Source organism: Temnothorax nylanderi, unplaced genomic scaffold, assembly GCF_030848795.1.
Source record: "Temnothorax nylanderi isolate EJ_2023f unplaced genomic scaffold, tnyl_v1.0 TNYL_tig0074_pilon, whole genome shotgun sequence".
Classification (NCBI taxonomy): domain Eukaryota; kingdom Metazoa; phylum Arthropoda; class Insecta; order Hymenoptera; family Formicidae; genus Temnothorax; species Temnothorax nylanderi.
The window spans coordinates 331,701-350,247 of record NW_027249136.1 but is presented as its reverse complement, the minus strand read 5'-3'; the positions used below and the strand labels follow the sequence as shown (position 1 = coordinate 350,247).

At 36.1% G+C, this 18,547-nt stretch overlaps 4 protein-coding genes across 9 annotated transcripts; 2 read left to right on the top strand and 2 right to left on the bottom strand.

Moving 5' to 3' along the window:
* Positions 1-39: 39 nt before the first annotated feature.
* On the bottom strand, positions 40-2,435 carry Ift52 (intraflagellar transport 52). 3 transcript variants are annotated; one of them, XM_071709143.1, is made up of 7 exons: positions 2,299-2,435; positions 1,800-2,115; positions 1,472-1,689; positions 1,232-1,340; positions 878-1,160; positions 479-727; positions 40-389 (listed from the first exon to the last, which is right to left on the bottom strand). In XM_071709143.1, exons 2-7 carry the CDS (start codon positions 1,934-1,936, stop codon positions 120-122), a joined length of 1,266 nt encoding a protein of 421 aa, XP_071565244.1. In that variant the 5' UTR covers positions 1,937-2,115; positions 2,299-2,435; the 3' UTR covers positions 40-119. The 3 variants fall into 3 exon arrangements, with proteins under 3 accessions (XP_071565244.1, XP_071565246.1, XP_071565243.1); XM_071709145.1 differs by having other exon boundaries at positions 1,800-2,070; positions 2,151-2,430; XM_071709142.1 differs by having other exon boundaries at positions 1,800-2,430.
* Positions 2,436-2,866: 431 nt separating this feature from the next.
* On the top strand, positions 2,867-6,364 carry LOC139774133 (serine/arginine-rich splicing factor 7-like). Of its 3 annotated transcripts, XM_071709140.1 has the most exons (5): positions 2,883-3,110; positions 3,414-3,471; positions 3,571-3,793; positions 5,718-5,961; positions 6,040-6,364. In XM_071709140.1, the coding sequence occupies exons 1-4, from the start codon at positions 3,096-3,098 to the stop codon at positions 5,956-5,958; spliced, it is 537 nt and encodes a 178-aa protein (XP_071565241.1). In that variant the 5' UTR covers positions 2,883-3,095; the 3' UTR covers positions 5,959-5,961; positions 6,040-6,364. The 3 variants fall into 3 exon arrangements, with proteins under 3 accessions (XP_071565242.1, XP_071565241.1, XP_071565240.1); XM_071709139.1 differs by having other exon boundaries at positions 2,885-3,110; positions 3,414-3,793; XM_071709141.1 differs by lacking the exons at positions 5,718-5,961; positions 6,040-6,364 and adding an exon at positions 4,448-5,043 and having other exon boundaries at positions 2,867-3,110; positions 3,414-3,793.
* A 130-nt stretch (positions 6,365-6,494) lies between these two features.
* LOC139774131 (uncharacterized) lies at positions 6,495-11,414 on the top strand. Its single transcript, XM_071709136.1, has 3 exons — positions 6,495-8,611; positions 9,310-9,650; positions 10,116-11,414. Exons 1-3 carry the CDS (start codon positions 7,677-7,679, stop codon positions 10,676-10,678), a joined length of 1,839 nt encoding a protein of 612 aa, XP_071565237.1. The 5' UTR covers positions 6,495-7,676; the 3' UTR covers positions 10,679-11,414.
* LOC139774132 (uncharacterized) lies at positions 11,151-18,242 on the bottom strand. 2 transcript variants are annotated; one of them, XM_071709138.1, is made up of 4 exons: positions 17,850-18,242; positions 17,230-17,543; positions 16,756-17,135; positions 11,151-16,632 (listed from the first exon to the last, which is right to left on the bottom strand). In XM_071709138.1, exons 2-4 carry the CDS (start codon positions 17,530-17,532, stop codon positions 15,924-15,926), a joined length of 1,392 nt encoding a protein of 463 aa, XP_071565239.1. In that variant the 5' UTR covers positions 17,533-17,543; positions 17,850-18,242; the 3' UTR covers positions 11,151-15,923. The 2 variants fall into 2 exon arrangements, with proteins under 2 accessions (XP_071565239.1, XP_071565238.1); XM_071709137.1 differs by having other exon boundaries at positions 11,151-16,677; positions 17,850-18,240.
* Between the last annotated feature and the right edge of the window lie 305 nt (positions 18,243-18,547).

The following is an 18,547-nucleotide window of genomic DNA, read 5'->3' as shown; positions in this document are numbered from 1 at the left end:
CATATGAGATTCGAGAGGAAAGTTCAAATAAAACATATATTTTCATTTTCATTAAATTTTAATCGATTAGCATATCTATATAAAATGAGCTATAAATTACATTTTTCTATACAAAAATTTCAATCATGCATTGCCTTATAACTACAGATTTTTTGAAAAACAGAATTTAATACTTCTTTAGCGGTGTGCGTGTCGGAATTGTTTATCCTTATTATACTTCCAAATTCCCTGATATAATGATCTAATTCTTTGTCATTTGATAGCTCCTTTGTTGCCATATATTTGTTAGTAAGCTGTGATAATTTTAGTAAATCAGAACTGAAAGCTTCATCTAGATCAAACAGCTCCAAAGCAGGAGGAGGTAATTCTTGGAAGCTCGGAGGAAATACCTGTAGAATTATTTCGAGTTTGTATAACATAAATCAGAATGAATTCGCGAAACGGACATAGAGAATTAGATATTATACGTTATACTCACCGAAGCTTGCGTGGGAGGTAAAGGTGCTTCAAAATGAGGTGGAATTAAAGTAAGTGGTTCATGTTTTACTCCTAAAGCCTCATACGCTTTTATGCAAGCCGGTATCATGTTTAAATTTATAGAATAAAAATGATGTTTAAATAACTTGGTGTATTCGCGAGGTATGTCAATATTATCTAAATCTTGCGTGCAAACTTTTGGATTGTCAGCTTGTTGCGTTATGTCTGGTACAAAGTTGTACTCCCAAAACTGCACATGTAAAAATACAATTTGTCAATTGACTTTTGTAGAGATTTGTAGAGAAGATTTGGTAAGAAATCGTAATCTTTGTAGTATAATTTATATATATTTAGTAAAAAGTGTACCATGATCTGTGTCTATGTATGACAAATAACTTACTTCTATATCATCCGTATGAAGATCCATTGTTTCTGTGACATTTAACTCAAAAAAGTCAAAAATCATCTCCCGCAATGCATCATTCCTCTCCTTTTCTATATAAGCATCTGCCAACATTCTAGATGAACCTAATACAACGAGCTTGCCATTACTGTTTTTTATACAATGATATGCGCAGATTGGCCTATTCATTGGAATAGCAATTGATCCACTGGATAAAGCAACGACAGACGGTTGCACTACGTTTAATGTTGCGCCGTAAGGATACAAAAATTTCATACCGCTAAAATAATCATTTATTAATAATTGGAACTAGCACAAGTTGAATTTGATATTATAAGTTTATTGTCTTACATGTATTCATCATGATTCTTTAGAAATATGGACTTATTTGATAAGCCTTGGGAGATTAGAGATTCTTTAGGATGCATTGTTTGACTGTAACTCATACGGGCTACACTGTCTGTAATTATAAAAATTAAAATGTAGGTTTTCATATATATATATATATATATATATATTTAGAAAGAATTTCTAATAGAGAGAAGAAGAAGAAGAGAGCACAATCATCTTCTCTCTAAACATTTTACGTACCATTATTTACCATTATGCCAAATTCTTCCAACAAAAAATTGATGTTTGTATTGGACCTATTTTCACCACCTTCACCAAGCGTGACAAGAACATTGCCACCAGAATTTAAAAAAGTTCTAATGGAGTTCATTTCGAGCTCAGTAAATTTACTTAGCGGTCCTGGCAACATTAGAATCTTGGCGTTTGCCAATGATTCTTGCAATATCACTTCATTATTCCTAAAATATATTCGCTGAGCATAAGTTTTTCAATTTAATAAGAATATTGATGATTGAAACAATTTATATATTATGTAATTAACGTTTGTTTAGTAAATTTTAAAACTTACTCGATAAACTTCCACTTTGCCTTCAATTTTCGTTGAAGTACTTTGAAGTCTTCATTTAATTTTCTTTCATTTTTTGATATGTCAAAAATAACAATGTTTTCATAATCACCATCGCCACCGCCAAAAGTTGCGCTCATTCTTGGATTATTGTTATTGTGTAAATCGGTTCGAGAGATTACTCGTAGTGTACACTGTACAGCAATCCGACATCACGACGTTTCATTTGATAATTGTCGAAATGTGCACGTCAAAACATTTCGTCGCGTCATCGCTATGACAACCACGAGTATAAGCATCGAACACAAACCGTACTCAACTATGACCACAAGATAATTATCGATAATTATTTACCATTCGCACATGCTTCCCTCAGGCAACATAATGTAATACTATAATTAATATTGTTATTCGCTTTGTAATATTTCATGATATAAATTATAAATAGGACTTTTTTTGTCAATGCTGATATTCTTACGATGTAAATAAAACATTTACATACATTAATTTTTAAAACCTCTGATAATAATTTATTTCTGACTTTAATATTTCATTACATGTATTACATATGCTATTTTATACATTTTATTTTTGTCACAAGATAATAATCGACAATGTTACTGCTCTTTAATTATCCCGGTTGATAATTATGAAACTTAATTATCCTAAGGGTGAAATCACACGATACGGGAATCAGCATGCGGGACAGAGGATGCGTGATTCGAACAGCCAATCAGCGCGGGATAGAAAAATGCGGAAGAGCGCTGATTGGCTGTTCGAATCACGCATCCTCTGTCCCGCATGCTGATTCCCGTATCGTGTGATTTCACCCTAACTTGGTAACCGAGCAATCTGAGATTTCTGAGCACACGTGTCGTTCAGTGTCGTTGCCGTCGTTGGTCGAGTTTCAAGGTTTCAACTTTCAACGTCCATTGTGATACGGGCTGCATATGTCCTCGGTAGTGATTGGCCAAGTAAATTGAACCATATGTAGCGGATATTCCTGGCCACCCTGGCGGCTGGCATTGGTGCCATTGGTGGACATAATCGTAAATATCGTGGTGAAAACGCTATTGAAAAATTGGTCGGAGCTCGGAGCTCGGAGCCGTTTCTAGCCATCGGAGGAGTTTCTAATCAATTTGTAATTTGTTTCTCTCGAATCGATAACGCGAAGGGAGGTAGAGAAGTAGGGAGCTGTCGTTGTGTCGTTGGCAATCACATATTTTCCAGAAAGTATGTCGCAGTTTCGACGTTCTTTGTAAAGAATTGCGGTCGCGAAAACTCCACGAAGCTGATAAGATGAGCAGCAGCAAGGTATAAAAATTCGGATTTTTATTACGTCAGCATAATGTATTTTGGGAGTAATACAACGTTGTCGTTTCATTACGGTTGGGATCGTATTTGTTCAAATGTTCAAGATCTCGGAAAGAGTTAACTCGAAAGAGATATGAGATTTATACATTATTTTCTCTCTTTGGGGTTAAATATACAGAAATGAGAAAAATGTTTGGTCGATTTTTATTGTTTTACATATATTTTGGTGGGGATACTTTATTGTGATTTTGATTATACATATATATATATATATATATATGTATGTATTTTTTGCTTTATTAGATCTCGCGTTATCCCTCGGATGGCAAGGTCTATGTAGGAGATTTAGGAAGCAGTGCTAGTAAGCAACAATTGGAAGATGCATTTTCCTACTATGGACCCTTACATAATGTTTGGGTTGCCAGAAACCCTCCTGGATTTGCCTTTGTCGAATTTGAAGATCCCAGAGATGCAGAAGACGCTGTGAGAGGACTGGACGGTCGCATTCTATGTGGACGACGCGTTCGTGTCGAATTGTCAAACGGAAAGAAATTAAGAGACAGAGGCTTCTCTAGAAGAGGTGTTGGGAGACCGTTTCATCCAGAAGATAAATGTTACGAATGTGGCGAAAGGGGTCATTATGCTCGAGATTGCCACCGTCATAGAAGTTCTCGTAGAAGAAGGTAAGTCTTGGAAATTTTTTCTTTTTTAATGAAATCAATCACATTATTTTATACTTATTAAGTATCAAATTTATATATATATATATATATATATATATATATATATATGTATATAATTTTTATGTATTTAAAAGATTATACATTGAATCATGTTGGGTGCAAAGTTTCTGACTTCTTGCATACATTGTGGAGAGTTATCTTGCAAAATGGAAAAGGATTGTAACATAGTTATAGAAAAATATAGAGAAGTAATACTTTATATCTCTTGTTATATGTGAACTCTGATGAGAGTTCACATTTATGATTACAAAGATTCTACTTCATGTAAATCAGCCATATTTGAATTTAGCCCTTCAATCAGGCATTCTTTATTTGATATTTAATAATTAGGAAACAAATATTAAATATGTACAGTAAGATAATCTCTAATAATGAATTACATGAGATTTATTTGATCAAATGACTGTCACAATATCATTGTGCCAATTTCACTTTGCAGTTATGAAAAAGATTGTATAGGTTCCATTATTTAAATAATGGCGATTATAAGCTACTTAGACATAATTGGTAATGATTAAAAGAAAGCAAAGATATTTCTACAAACATAAAGAAATACTGTAAAGCGGCCAACGTAATATTGCCCGTTATTTATAGGAGTTGCGGCTGAGCATACAGCACACGCATGTGAAATGTGTGTTGCTACCCGACATTGTCGCGCGAGATTCGCCTTGGGTTCACGTTTGTGATACACACCGCGCGTCGTAGTTACAGCGTAGAGCACTCCACATCTACTTTGGGTTTCCCTCTGCACACTCTGCGAGCGAGAAAACGCGGCAAAAACATGGGCCGTGGCCGACTGGACACGGGGTGGCTAGTTCTGCGCACTGCTACGATACCGATCCGCTGACCACTGACCATCACCCTAAATCGAGAGTTTATGCACGTCTGGCACTTCTGGCGTTCTTCGTTCAGCTATCTGTGATTTCCGCCTAGTCGTCCTTCTCGTCGTAGTCATCGTTGTCGTCGTCGTCTTGATCATCGTGGTCATCGTCATCGTCATCGTCGTCGTTGCCGTCGCCGTCGCCGTCGTTGTCGTCATCGTCGTAATACTTAACAATTGTTGAGAGACAAACTTTCAGCGATCCCGTCTCTAGCCACTCTTCATCCGTTCATCTCGGACCCTCTCGTAATTTCATCTGTATAAAGGGCTCATCCGCTCTCCCTTCTCGGCATAGCCATCGCGCGCACGCAATCCACAATTGTCTGCTGTAAGCACAGCCAGGAAAGATGGTATATAAGTAGAACAGTCAAGTATATATTCAACGAGGATTAATGTATATACTTGCTGAGCTATACTTTGAATATGAACGAATCCACGTTACATTATTACGTGTAAGCAAACTTGCATGACTTGTAAAGGTAGTTGCATTTATTTATGGAAATAATTTGTTAGTCTTGTCAAATAGGAATTGCTCAAAGATATTAAATAATGCCTTTTAATGAATACGTGGAGTTTGAAAATTAACCAACGGTATTATTTATACATCAGAGTTCGGATAACTGATCTGTTATACTAACATGCATTTCAGAGAGGGAGGGAGAGAACTCACAATCGGTATCAAAATATTATATTTTCAATGTGTGTTTATAAAAGATGATAAACTTGTTATATACCTAATAGGTATGTAAATTTAAAGGTTCGACAGGATCAGGTTTTATTATTATTGGTGGTAACAGATCGTTGTCAGTAATTTTGGGGATAATACGTGCTATATAGCAATCGATAAAAATCGAATAAAAAAAAATATCCAGTTTTAAAGATCATGTTTCACATTTATGTTCTGTAGTAATGGATAGGCAAAATAGGCAAAAATATATACGTGGCTATTATTTTGACATTTATTTATTACAACTTTTACTTTAGGTGGTCCCGCTCGCGATCAAAGTCCAAATCAAGATCAAAATCGCGATCACGATCGCGATCGCGCTCACGTTCCCGCTCAAGATCTCGCAGCAATCGCTCGCGCTCGCGTTCATCACGGCGCAGCCCATCCCACAGCAAGAGCGTTTGCGTCAAGGATAAGTATCGCAAGAAACGGAAGTCTGTTTCCAAAGATCGAAGCAAGTCGAAATCTCGATCGGGCTCCAGATCGCGAAGCAGATAAATGGTAAATATATAGTGAACATCGCGCTTATGCTGTTATTGTCATTGAATGAATGTAATACATTGTGAGTTTCTGTTTTAGTGGATACGGATTTAACTGACGTTTATCGGATTTCTTTGACTTGATTAAAAAGCTACAACTACAACTACAATCCCTTCAACAGTTCAACCAATTGCAGATTATTTAGCATATCTATTATTTAGCATATGTAAGACTCACCTGTTTTTGTAATATGGATAGCATAACAACTTTATATAAACGAAGAATTATTATTTCATATGAAGGAGGAAACATATATATTGTTATTTTACCGACTACGGTTTCTTACAGTTCTGTGTCATGTTCATCGGTCGCATTTAAGTTATTGTAGGCTGATGTTCAATAAAATGGTAGCTTTTTAGATGTGCGCGCATTTGTATTGTATTGTACCGTGCATTCAATCATGTCCATCTCGCTGAAATCTCAACTTCCCATACCAAACAAGTATGCGTGTAGTATAAGCAGGGTAAAAGTCCCAAGGCTTCCCGTTCGTATATACATTATTGTGTATCTGTTGGTGATCACGCGGCGTCGCCGAGTTTTCTTTTCTCTTGAAATTTTTTTGCATCATCAGTACTCGACGACAGTAAGGCAGCGAGTTAATAGGCGTAGCAAATGGTGTGATCCGATTTGCAAACATTTTCAAACTGTGTCTTGTGGAAAAGCTACATTAACGAATAACTGGTAAAGTAAGATTGAAATGATTTAATTTTTTAATGGCTTGAAATGTTATATCTATAACCTTTTTATTTCTAGATTTATTAAGTTTATACTGCTGAATATTAACTTTGCGCGTGGAGAGGAAAGAGAGTGAGAGAGAGAGGGGGGGGGGAGAAAATATATATATACATAGTGCATATACACTATTCAAAAATGATAATGATATAGAAAGAGATGTGACACAAATCAAAGTGAATGACTTGGACCTTATTCATTTGCTAGTAAGGACTTTCACTGTATACCTACTTAATAATAATTATTAAACAATTGTAAAACATAATCAAAAATTCATATTATTTTGGTTAATAGTGCTTTTCAAATTTTGAAAAAATGTAACTATTATTTTACATGGTTACAAGAATACAAATAAGTTTGATGATCGTTCATCATCATTGCAATCGCTTTACAAATTTCAATGATTCGGCACCCATGGCTCGTCTGAGGAGGATTAAGGAGCACACAGACTACAGACCGGCGAAGTGGGGTAGGCAACGAATGAAAGCAAAATGCGATACAACGCGAAACACAGAATGGCAGTACGGAGAAGTAGAGGGAGCTGAAGAAGAAGAAGAAGAAGAGGAGGAAGAAAAAAAAAGGGGGAGAAGCCGGTGTACGCAGCCGGTAGAGGCTGGTAGAGGCAGACGCACGTTTTTAGTGAAGCATCGTAAAACGCCGCTGATTCTTGCTCGCTTCGATTTCGATTCTGCTCGATCGTTTCATACGCCAAGTTTGATCTCCCGTTGAGCTTCTTTTTGTTGTAGCGCGGGTTTTATTGTACATATAACATATAATTAACATTGCCGGCGTGGTCCGCGTGGTCCGACCACGCCGATCGAGTGGCGAAAGCGAAATTTCTCAGGCAGTACACAGACCAATTATACGCGTTCGCCGTATTGTTCCGCGCGTCGAGCCAATTGCGTGAACAAATAATCGGGGCCAATTAAGCGCGCGGGTGCGATATGACTTCCGCATATGAAACGACGACAGAACGCGAGCAGCAGGAGACAACGAGTCCACCCGATACTTTCGATCCTGCGAAAGTACGCTACAAGTGCTACAACAGCGAAGAACTGGACAATTCAGACACTGCCGCTGATATGGAGGAAACCTCGTCGTTATCACAAGCCAGTCTCGCAACAGGTGACTCGTCTTTCGAAGAATCCACGCTTTCTTCCGTGGAAGTCAGCCTGATGGTTCTGCCTGGTTCTGAATCAGTCGACGGGGATTCGGGAATGTTCGAGAAAGAGAAGGAAGATAAGGACGAAGGAAACGTTAGTGTTTCTGCAAATTCAGTAAATGAGATTTCGCGAATGAGCAGATCCAAAAATGAGGAATTGTCCTTCGAAGATAAGTTAGATAACGAGAGGCATAAGGAAAAGAGGGAATCGATTTCATTGGCGGATAATACCGCGCCGGAAAGCGCATCCACATCCACGTGCAGCGCGAGAAGGGAGCAGGTCGAGGACCAGGTCGAGGACCAGGTCGAGGATCTTGACAAGGATCAGAAGAATCGGAGCGTGAGTCTGGAGATCCGGATGCAGGAACGACGCGCGTGCGACAGTAGGGTTCACGTAGGGGAGAAATTTCGAGATTCTGTCGCGCAGATTCTGGGAGACGTGCGAGACGTGCGAGCTTGTTGCGAGAACGTGGCGGAAATTTGCCTGGATACGGACGATCAAAAACAAGATGATTTTGAAAGGGAAATTATCGGCCAGCACACACAGGACGGCGAATCGTTTTATGATGCCGTACGATCGGGAAACGCCAAGCGCGTTTCAGCGTTGATCGCCAACGGTTGCGTGCAAAACCTGGACCTGGACGAACCGGATTGGAACGTGTCGGGCGATCCACCCCTATTGATGGCAGCAACGAATCATTGCCTGCCTGTGTTGAGGTAGATTTTTTAGAATCGTAGACTCCAATGACTCCAATCACTCTCAAGTCTCACCGTGTCACGTGATGCGTCGATGCGGTCGATGTCAATCGGGTAGTTCAGTTTAAGACCACATTCCTTTGCATATAACTATCTCCTTCCAGTCCTTCCCGCAAATTACATCAATTTAGAGCTTTCTGAGTCATTCGTGAATCATCGTAGCGTTATCTCTTGAATATTTAACTGGTTTTTTTTATTTTTTATTATAAACTCATTGATCTTTATGTTATTTGCAACAGAGAAATCTATATCCATCGGTAAACTCGGTAAAATTTTTAAGAATAATTATACAGACTTACATATTACTTTACGGGTTTATTAATAAAAAAAATGTAGTGAAAAATAGTTTCGTAATGTTAAACAACACATTAGTTTGAAGCGCGCGATATCATGTACATACTTGAAATATTCTTCGACAGCTCCGTGAAACTCTGCATAGCTATAAAAATTCTCTTTGATGAATTGTCGTAAAAGCTAAAAATAACTTATGTTTGCGGCACAGAGTGCCATTTTATTTTCGTGATGCGTCGTATAGTATTAATATTATTATTGTAATATTAGTAATCTTAAAAATTAGTATCTTTTTATTTTTGCTATATAATAATTGCAAAGGCAATATTCGTACAAACTTTTTATATCTTTTTATTGCCGGATTACAGCGCGCTACTGGCGAACGGGTGCGACCCAGCTGTGCGTTCGCCGCGGGGTGAAACGGCACTTCACAGAGTAATCCTGAACGGCGGACCGGGCAACGTGTTGAAATTCGTGGAGGACCTCTTGAAATACAACTGTCCGCCAGGCGTCAAAGAGGCCGGCAGTGGATCGAGTGCGTTGCACGTGCTCTCTCGTCAACTGGCTCACACGTCGCTAAAATCCCTTCGTAATAATTTCGATGCGGCCTTGAAGACGTTGGAATTGCTGGCGAGAGCAGGACCCGTTAATGCTAAGGATCACCAAGGCCGAAGTGCCTTACACATTTTAGCATCGTCAACTATTTTTGGTACGAGACCATAATATGATCGTCTGCACACATAATTCTCCTCTGTGATCCCTCATTAAGAAGGACAGTTGCAAGTCGATTTTCCTTTGACGAAAATGTCGAGGCATTATTACTTATCTTTTAATTAACTTTCCAACATTACATATATCTTTTCGTAACTGTGCAATTTAAATTCAAATTCTGTCAAGTGAAATTTACTTGAAACTAATTTATTATTTATTTACTTATTTGAAATTTTTTTAGTTTTCAAAAGACTCTTAACTTCCAATTACTAAAAACTCAAAAATTACGCACTTGATATTTTTGTAAATGAAAAAGTTCAAGATTATGCCATTTTACATTCAGTAACCACATCTACCGACGCGCGTGACTTTTTCGAAAACAAGTGATTATTCTCGCTCATTTTGCGATCGTCAAACAAAGAATGTGCACGTGCAAGAGGTTTAATGGCACGTTATCTTGCAGATAACAATCACAAGACCGACATCGAGTCGCTGATTGGTACGCTTCTGGCCGCCGGCGCGGATACCGCGCTGAAGAACGATCGCGGAGAGACCGCTTTGCACGAGAGTCTGGAGTGCGGTGCGTTAAATACGGCGACATTGTTGATACAACACACGCCGACAGGTATCACGTCGCGGTACGGCGAAACTCCATTGCATATAGCGTCGCGGAAAAATCATGTCGATATGGTGATGAAGCTACTCGAACACGGCGAGGATCCGGGCATGCAGGACGCCGGCGGAAACACTCCGTTGCACCTCGCATCAGCAAGAGGATTTCATCAGACGGTATCGCTGTTGGTTACTTCGCCTTTAGCTCAATTGGAGAAAGTCAACGTCGACGATCTGACGGCATTGCAAGTCGCCGCCGAGAGCGGATTTGCCAACGCCGTCAGGATACTATTGAAGGCTGGCGCCGATCCCAGTCAGACCATACGTTATTGCGCGACCATCCAGCGCCGTCATCCCGACATCTCGCTCCTGATTGACCACGAATTGACCAGACGTCGACAACTCGCCGCCTGATTCGTTGATTTCCTACTGACATTCGGCAGTGTTGCTTAAGATCGTTAAATGTTTCTATAAACAAAGTGCAATTATCATCCTTGTTGTTGCTCAATAAATATCGCGATACTCGTGTAATAGAAGTGTGTGCAGAATTTATATGTGCAAGCACAATATAAAATTGCCATAAATCCCGGCTGTGGATCAAAGTGCACTTAATTTAAATTTAAAGATTGCAACGTATGATCTACGATTTAGAATATATATAACTGCAATATATTTTACAAATAAACGTTAATACCGTTATCGTCGTTATCTTTTTGTTTTCACTATTGTTGTCATCGCGCGTAATCTTGCCATCATTATTATATTTACATCATTAATGTAATCAATATTAATGTAAGTAAAAAATTAAATTTTAGTTAGGTTTATTTGTTATCGACAATATCGACACAATTGTTTGAACGGGAATTAATAAAATGAAACAGTACAATTTTTATATAACATTAGTGTATATTTTATAAATCCACATAATCTGAAATGAAGCGAAAATGAGTAAATCGAGAGCATGTTTGTATGTACAGCTAAGTATAAATGGATTTTAAAATATTTCGTTCAAAGTATATCACATAATATCTGAAAGGCTGTGTTAGAATCATGAAATAAATATTATATAACAATCGTACAATGTACATAATGTAACTCACTATACTTTTCCTGATTAAAACGTCTAGAAGACACTCTGTATAAAAATAAATATGTCTTCCCTATTTCATATAGGCTTCTTTCCATTACATGCACTGGGGAAAAATAGAAACAAACGTACAAATTGTAGATTCTCTTCTCGATAATTTCATTACGCATCTATTACAAAACATGTCTCACAGTCGTGAAATTTCAGTAGATCTAGTTGATGTAAATTTCGTTTTGCACTGCAGCTATGTATAACAAAATATTTACCAACATAGATCAGGATTAATCGCATAAAATATCGATTCACGTAACATTTAATAACAGATGAACATTAAACACCGTTCAACAAATAGTTACGTTTATCACGGATTTGCAAAATTTAAAAGAAATGAAGAAACGATCGACACATACGTAATACTTGTTGCACGAGCGCTGAGACACGTTTCCAACTTTTCATGGCCTACTGATAAGCTCTTATGTTTTATTATTACTCGTAGTTAAGGTACGCACGTGTGCACATGCATTCAAACTTACATACACACACGTTTCGATAGAAATTCAATTCGATGTATGTGTCTATAATACAGGCTGCTATATTGCATATTCAAATGACGCGATGACACTGTCATTGTTATCGTATTCATTTTAAGAACACTTGCATATAGCACAAAAAAGCCTAAACTACATCTTTAAGCTCTGAATATTGTTATAAAACGGATTTATGCGTCTTTTTTGGCACATTCTACTTATATTCGCTAAACGGACATGTTCTACAGAAATTCTCGATCACACACGCTCATTCCTTTCAATAACACTTTCTTTCATTACAACAGTCTTTAATTACAGTTCCTAATTTTAAAAAATCCTTAATCTTATCAAATCACCAATTATATGTATAATGGATAATTCTGGCACAAGGAAAAGTTATGGATTTCAAAACTGTGTGTATGGCTGTAGAAATATTATGACAAAAAGCTTGATTATACATTTTGCGTGATCTAACTAAAATATTTTAAACCGTATGTAATCTTAAAACATATTCTTTGGATAAATAATGGTACATTCTTAATGTACATATACATACATAATGTACATTCACGGCATTTAACGTATTGAGCGCTGATGATAATTTTGTTAAAATTGTAGATCAATGAAATATTGCAGTAAATGTTTATAAAACTAAAGGTACGCAAATAAAATTAATAAAAATTTATTAATTTAGAAAAAAAAATTTCTTCTGGTAGACCTTCGCGCATTCAATTTTGCGTGTATGTATAATAATATATAGAATATAAAAGTCTTTTATCTATGCCCCAAGCATTGCACATTGTTACTCATTGTTACTCATTACGTTTCCTATATTGACATTTGTTGTCTAATTGTAAAGCGCATAGATATCATATAGAATCCTCCATACAATACATGGTGCATAACACTATGCAATATATATTAGAGATGAGCATCATGTTACATAAATTTTTGTTCAATTCGTTATTCGATAATAAATTTGTTTGATCGTTTAAATAACTTTCTATCTAGATAGGTACTCAAATAATGTTATATGTTTTATTCGTACGAATAATGATTACTTCTATGAATAATATGAGTATCATATTCTCTCGTCACGAATAAATTAGAAATACTTCTTTTTTATCTTTTATTATTCAAATAAGAAAAAGAGAAATTTTTGCCCCATTTCTAATAAAATTGAATAGGCCTGAATTCTTTTCGCTATTTAGAAAACGGAGATTTTATAATTATATATTACTTTGGCAGAGATAATGTATATATAGATTTATTTAAGAGAGAACATAAACCAATTTCCTTGATAGCGCTATAAGATACCTTTTAACAAAGATTTCTGTTTACAATGCCTCAAGAGGTTTCTCTATTTAAGGCAAATTAATTTCTTTTTTTTTCATATAAAATTTTTAAATATTAAAGCCAGAAGGATTTCGTATTAACTTATTCACTACCAATTTCGAAGAGTTTTGGTGATTGGATTTTATTTACAACCTGTAGAAAGTATTCTTTTCATAAAATCTATCGCGGAAAAATCATACAGATTATTTAATGTTATTGCCTGAAATAGCTCGTTTATTGTTTGCTGAATTAAAAAATATTTAAAACTATACAATGAAAGCTGCATCTTTTTATAATTGTTTATGAAATATTCTGATTTGCTAAATATTATATTATCGATCAATTCAGTCTTTTGAAAGTGTTCATTCATATTTCTTGAAAATATTTAATAATAAAAATTTATGATATAATAAATAATAAGTAGGATGTAGAATATACAGAGAGAAAGATTAATGTCATCAAATTATTTAAATTATGCAGCATGATAATTATTATGTAAATTTAATTATTTAGTATATTGTTCTTTTTACAATTAATCAATTATTTTTTTAAATAATAAAGGCCGTGAAGAGACTCTAAGGCTATGTAACTTCTATTATCTTGCTAAGTATTTGTATATGGCAGTGAATACGTTAATATCATAGGCTAATGAATATTTTTCAATGTTTCCTTTTTAACATAATACTTCTGCCTTTGACCTAAATATCACTTTGAATATACTGATTTTATTCTATGATTATCAATATTGAGAGTCTGTTATTAGAATTTCCATTCCAAAATATCGAGTTATCTTTCTTTTTCAATATCAAGATTATTTTCTGTATTTTCTTTTCGGTAAAAACATTTTTCTATCAATAGATTTTTAGATAATCGAAAATTATGATAATAAAAAATTGTGCTGTCAGAAATACGTATACGCCAAATAATAATCTTTTTTTAGATGCAAACACAGGAAATAGCAAAAAGAAAACAGGCATATCTATATTTGCATATAAAATTAATTATATATAATAAATCTATATAAAATTTGGCATTTTCGATTATCTCAGTAATCTATTATTCTTAAGTTAAACAGTTCCTTATTATACTTAAACTCTTACGAAAAAGATAATATAAGTCGCGATCTAAAATGCAACGTCTCCAAAAAGATACAAGTATTCCGTTCATTCTATAAGAAAATTCAACTTTTCCTTAACTTGTTATTTTATATGAGAAGACTTAACAGTCTCTCTCTGTGTGTGTGTGTTTATATATATATATATATATATATATACATATATGTCAAATCAAATCGAAAAGTAGCTCCAGTTAAATTTCGCTAACAAAAACTGAAATGCAAGTTACATAGAAAATAATATGTAGTTTAATAATATATTCGCAATATTTTCTGCGTATCTTTTAACGCATACGAAAGCAACCGTATTTATACGTGTGTGTTAGAAAATATTTTATGATTGATAAATAAACTTATCTAATTACTTAATTCAATTATATCTATGTTTCTTACAATTAGATTATATATTCTTGGTAACATAAATATGTGATATATTTGGTTTAAATCCAATTTTTTATAACGATTATAAATATACTAGACAACAACGTGCATGAACTTATCCGTAAAAAAATTTCTGGTTATTTACATCCTGGATGTATTGTAATTTTATTACTGGATTAAGAATTATTCAAAGGAAAAAAGTTGTCTTTGAATCAATAATATTGTGCTGATATATGCATCAACAATATTTAGTAGATAAATAATATATATATAAAATTCATATGTACACTCAAACACACACGCGCGCGCACACGCACACACGCACATACACACACACACAAAATGAACGAAAATATATATAATCTTTGGAACTTAACAAAGTCCTGCATCAGCTGTTTTAACACATTTGTTTAATTAATATTATTAATTATTAATTATTCACATCACACATATCAAATCTAAATGAATATGCCATCCACAATCTTGTTTTAAGTGATTACTCCAGTTATACAAATATTCATATTAAATTTACACTTTATTATTATTAGTTTTCATGATATATATAATAACTAATAAATGACAGCAATCACTTAAAAACCTCTATATGATTCTCGTTATCAGCGATAACTTATATCATACTTTCTTTATATTATACCATACTTTGTGTGTCCATTACGATCACTTGAGCCACATTAAATTCTACGATATTTACAGAAAAAGATTAGGGCACTTTAGCTTCCAATTCCTCCACATGTTACTTTGTAAAATGCTAAATGTAAAAAATCTGCTTGCATGAAGTACTAAAAACTTATCTATACCTTTCTCATATAAAAACATTTTCTCTATGCTGTCTTAGTCTGACTTGGAAAAAAGACTTACTATGTATGTATATGTGTGTATGAATACTGTTATTCTCTGATAAAATGCACTGAAAACTTGTACAAATTCATACGCTAGAATATCTCATGGTATATATCAACTACTATGTAGTCTCCAATATACTAAGAAACTTTGCAAGTTTTACGCGTAATCAAACGACTTTAATGAGTTTTAGAAGCTCATGCTAAAACTAAATCCGATCTTCCACAACTTTTTTGTGTTTTTTTTCTCTCTTTTTCTACAGCGAAGAACACGATAGACAGTCGTTATACGAACGTCGTTATACGATATATTACGATGTAATCTATTATAATATAAAATATGCCACTCGCTTATTCATTCACTTACTGAATTGTGCCTGCACGGAGCTACCAGGTCGCTTATCGTAGAGTTATGACGAGTTTTTCTGCAGCCTTCGTTATCGTTCACGAGGTTGGGATTAACGGAGTGCGAGAGAGCAGCCGTTTTGTTGAAGTCTATCGTGGCGTAGCCTTTTTGTGGCTTATTCGGAGATTCGGGTGGAGAGGGGGCAATGTTTACCGTATTGTTGGATGCGCCGGTGGGTGAGTCTTTCTTATCTAGATCCAAAACTGCATAATTTACCTCCCTAATCGGGAATCCTGTCGGCGTAGAGGGTGCTAAGGGTGACCTCTCGGCTACCGAGGTGCTGGAGAATCTCTTTCTCAGACTCTCGATTTCGCTCGCCTCTAGATTAGCGTAGCAATGTCTGAAGCCTTCCTCCATATCCGATTGTAAGACGGGCAACGGAGGTGGACGTATCCTGATGGCAATGTTCTCCGTGTGTCCAGGATCTTGTCCAGGACCTATGTTCATGTATGCGTGTTCAGATCCGTCTATGTCGTTACTTTCTTCCTTGAGCTGATCCGTCTCGAAAGTACTGTGCGTTGGCGAGATTGGGTTGGATTCGCTGCAGATGTCTATATTCATATAGGGCGCCGTAGTCGTAGGTAACGCTGACGTTGCATCATAACTTGTTATTTCTGTGTTACCCTGAATGGGTATCAATTCCGTTTCCACAGGCCTACTAATGAATATCGCGTTATTAATCGTAGAAGCGTTTTGTGGTGATCTGCAATAATAATGAGGAAATTGTATTCTATCCGATATGCTTTTTACGTAACCGATTAAACTCGAATCTCGATGTTACCTTTGTACTGTTCTTCCAAGGCTTTTATTATTGTTGCGCTCCATTTCAATGGGGAGAGACGACAAGACTTCCTCATTGACGTAAAGAGAGGACGGATGAGGCTGAGAAATCGGTGGCGGTGGTGGCAGCATAGAGGGTGGTGACGGTGATCCCAAGGTTCCTTGGGGAGATATAGGGCCACTACTGCTGCCAACACTGCTTAATCTTCCGATACCGTTCTGTTGGCTATGAGGAAATCTAGAGCCTGTAGGATTGTTAGATGATATTGGATCCAAATAGTTAGGCTCCATCTGTATCGCCATACTCGCTACTGAAGCAGCAGGATGTGACGGGATTGGAAGGTCTCTGGACAGCGTATCATCTCCACTGTTGTTGCATACCTGTTAATAAGGGAATATTTTCTTGAAATCGTCTACTATCGTCATATATTTAAATATTGATATTAGGAATTAATTTGTATTGATTTATATTAACCTGAATTTTTGATTGTACAAGATTAAATAGTTCTTCAGCTCTCTGACATTTAAAGGCATATATACCAGGACCTGTGAAACAGCGTCTGCCCGACTCAAAACTGAAGACGTCATGATGTTCTATGTCCCATCCATATTTACGTAAATAGCGCAATGGCCATTTAATTGGCTGCTTGTCACGCTGATAGAATATAATATCTACTTCGGTGACTTCCAAACGTCCAGGAGAAGTGATATTACCCTCGTTGTCTATGTTCATTACTTGAAAAATGTTGGGATTAGCTCTGCTATTGACGCAACCCATCTTTTATTTATCTAAAACAAAAACAATACAATTTGAAAAATCTATTCCATTATAAACCACTTATTGTTACGCATTTACACCAAGGAGCACATTGCTACTGTAAAAAAGAAATTACAGCCACTTTCGATTCTTGTATTGATCTTATACGTATAGTAGTCCTAATGATTCAGGGTACAGCAGGTAAACAAAGAGTAAAACTAGTTGTAGTATGATACGATAGAAATAAGATATGCGGAGCGATCTATCGCGTATCGCGTATCGCGTTCCGTCGACCGTCACGTCAGTGAGCTATCGTTATGCATTTACACGATACACACCAAATATGACATAGCCAAAACAACATAGATCCGTCTTGCGACGTGCGTGGTGCGTGATCGTCCGGATCGCCGCTTATCCCGTCATTCCCGTCGCTGACGCTGACGCTGACAGCATATTCCGAAACATTGGCGCGGCTAAGCGGCTATGACAATGACACTAGAGATGCGCGTCGCGATTTAAGTAAGGTTGTACAAAGTGCACGATAAAACTGACGAGAACCACGCCAAATTCATCATCGAAGCGACAAACGTAGGCACGTTTCAATTAAAAATTACAAATATTTGATAAGCTTCAGGGGGAAGAACTTTCAGAAGGGAGATCGTTTGAGGCGAGATAGCCGAGATTGCCCGAGATACACAAGATACAAGAACGATTGATACGCACCCATGTGATATTTCCCGTAAGTTCGTCGAAACGCTCTGTCAAAAGTTCTTGAGATAATAGTTGCTTTCCATTTACATCAAAACTCAGATAAATCTCACTTCTGTCTTTCTTCAACATTCATGTTGAAGAAAGACAGAAGTGAGATTTATCTGAGTTTTGATGTAAATGGAAAGCACCTAATATGTCGATAGACGATAATTGATACTGTTGCCAAAGATAAAACATCAAACATTTTGGTGCGCGTCCGCGCTACATCTGTTAATGTAGTGGTATTATATTATATATATATATATATATGATATTTTGTAATTTT

Coding starts and splice junctions, on each gene's coding strand:
- Ift52 (XM_071709143.1), bottom strand. CDS start 1,936: ATGAGCGCAACTTTTGGCGGTGGCGATGGTGATTATGAAAACATTGTT. Junction 1,161..1,231: donor AAGAATCATGATGAATACAT/GTAAGACAATAA, acceptor TGATTATTTTAG/CGGTATGAAATTTTTGTATC. Junction 728..877: donor TTCATACGGATGATATAGAA/GTAAGTTATTTG, acceptor TTACATGTGCAG/TTTTGGGAGTACAACTTTGT.
- LOC139774133 (XM_071709139.1), top strand. Junction 3,794..5,717: donor AGAAGTTCTCGTAGAAGAAG/GTAAGTCTTGGA, acceptor CTTTTACTTTAG/GTGGTCCCGCTCGCGATCAA.
- LOC139774131 (XM_071709136.1), top strand. CDS start 7,677: ATGACTTCCGCATATGAAACGACGACAGAACGCGAGCAGCAGGAGACA. Junction 8,612..9,309: donor CATTGCCTGCCTGTGTTGAG/GTAGATTTTTTA, acceptor GCCGGATTACAG/CGCGCTACTGGCGAACGGGT. Junction 9,651..10,115: donor AGCATCGTCAACTATTTTTG/GTACGAGACCAT, acceptor GTTATCTTGCAG/ATAACAATCACAAGACCGAC.
- LOC139774132 (XM_071709137.1), bottom strand. CDS start 17,532: ATGGGTTGCGTCAATAGCAGAGCTAATCCCAACATTTTTCAAGTAATG. Junction 17,136..17,229: donor TTGTACAATCAAAAATTCAG/GTTAATATAAAT, acceptor CCTTATTAACAG/GTATGCAACAACAGTGGAGA. Junction 16,678..16,755: donor CTTGGAAGAACAGTACAAAG/GTAACATCGAGA, acceptor TTATTATTGCAG/ATCACCACAAAACGCTTCTA.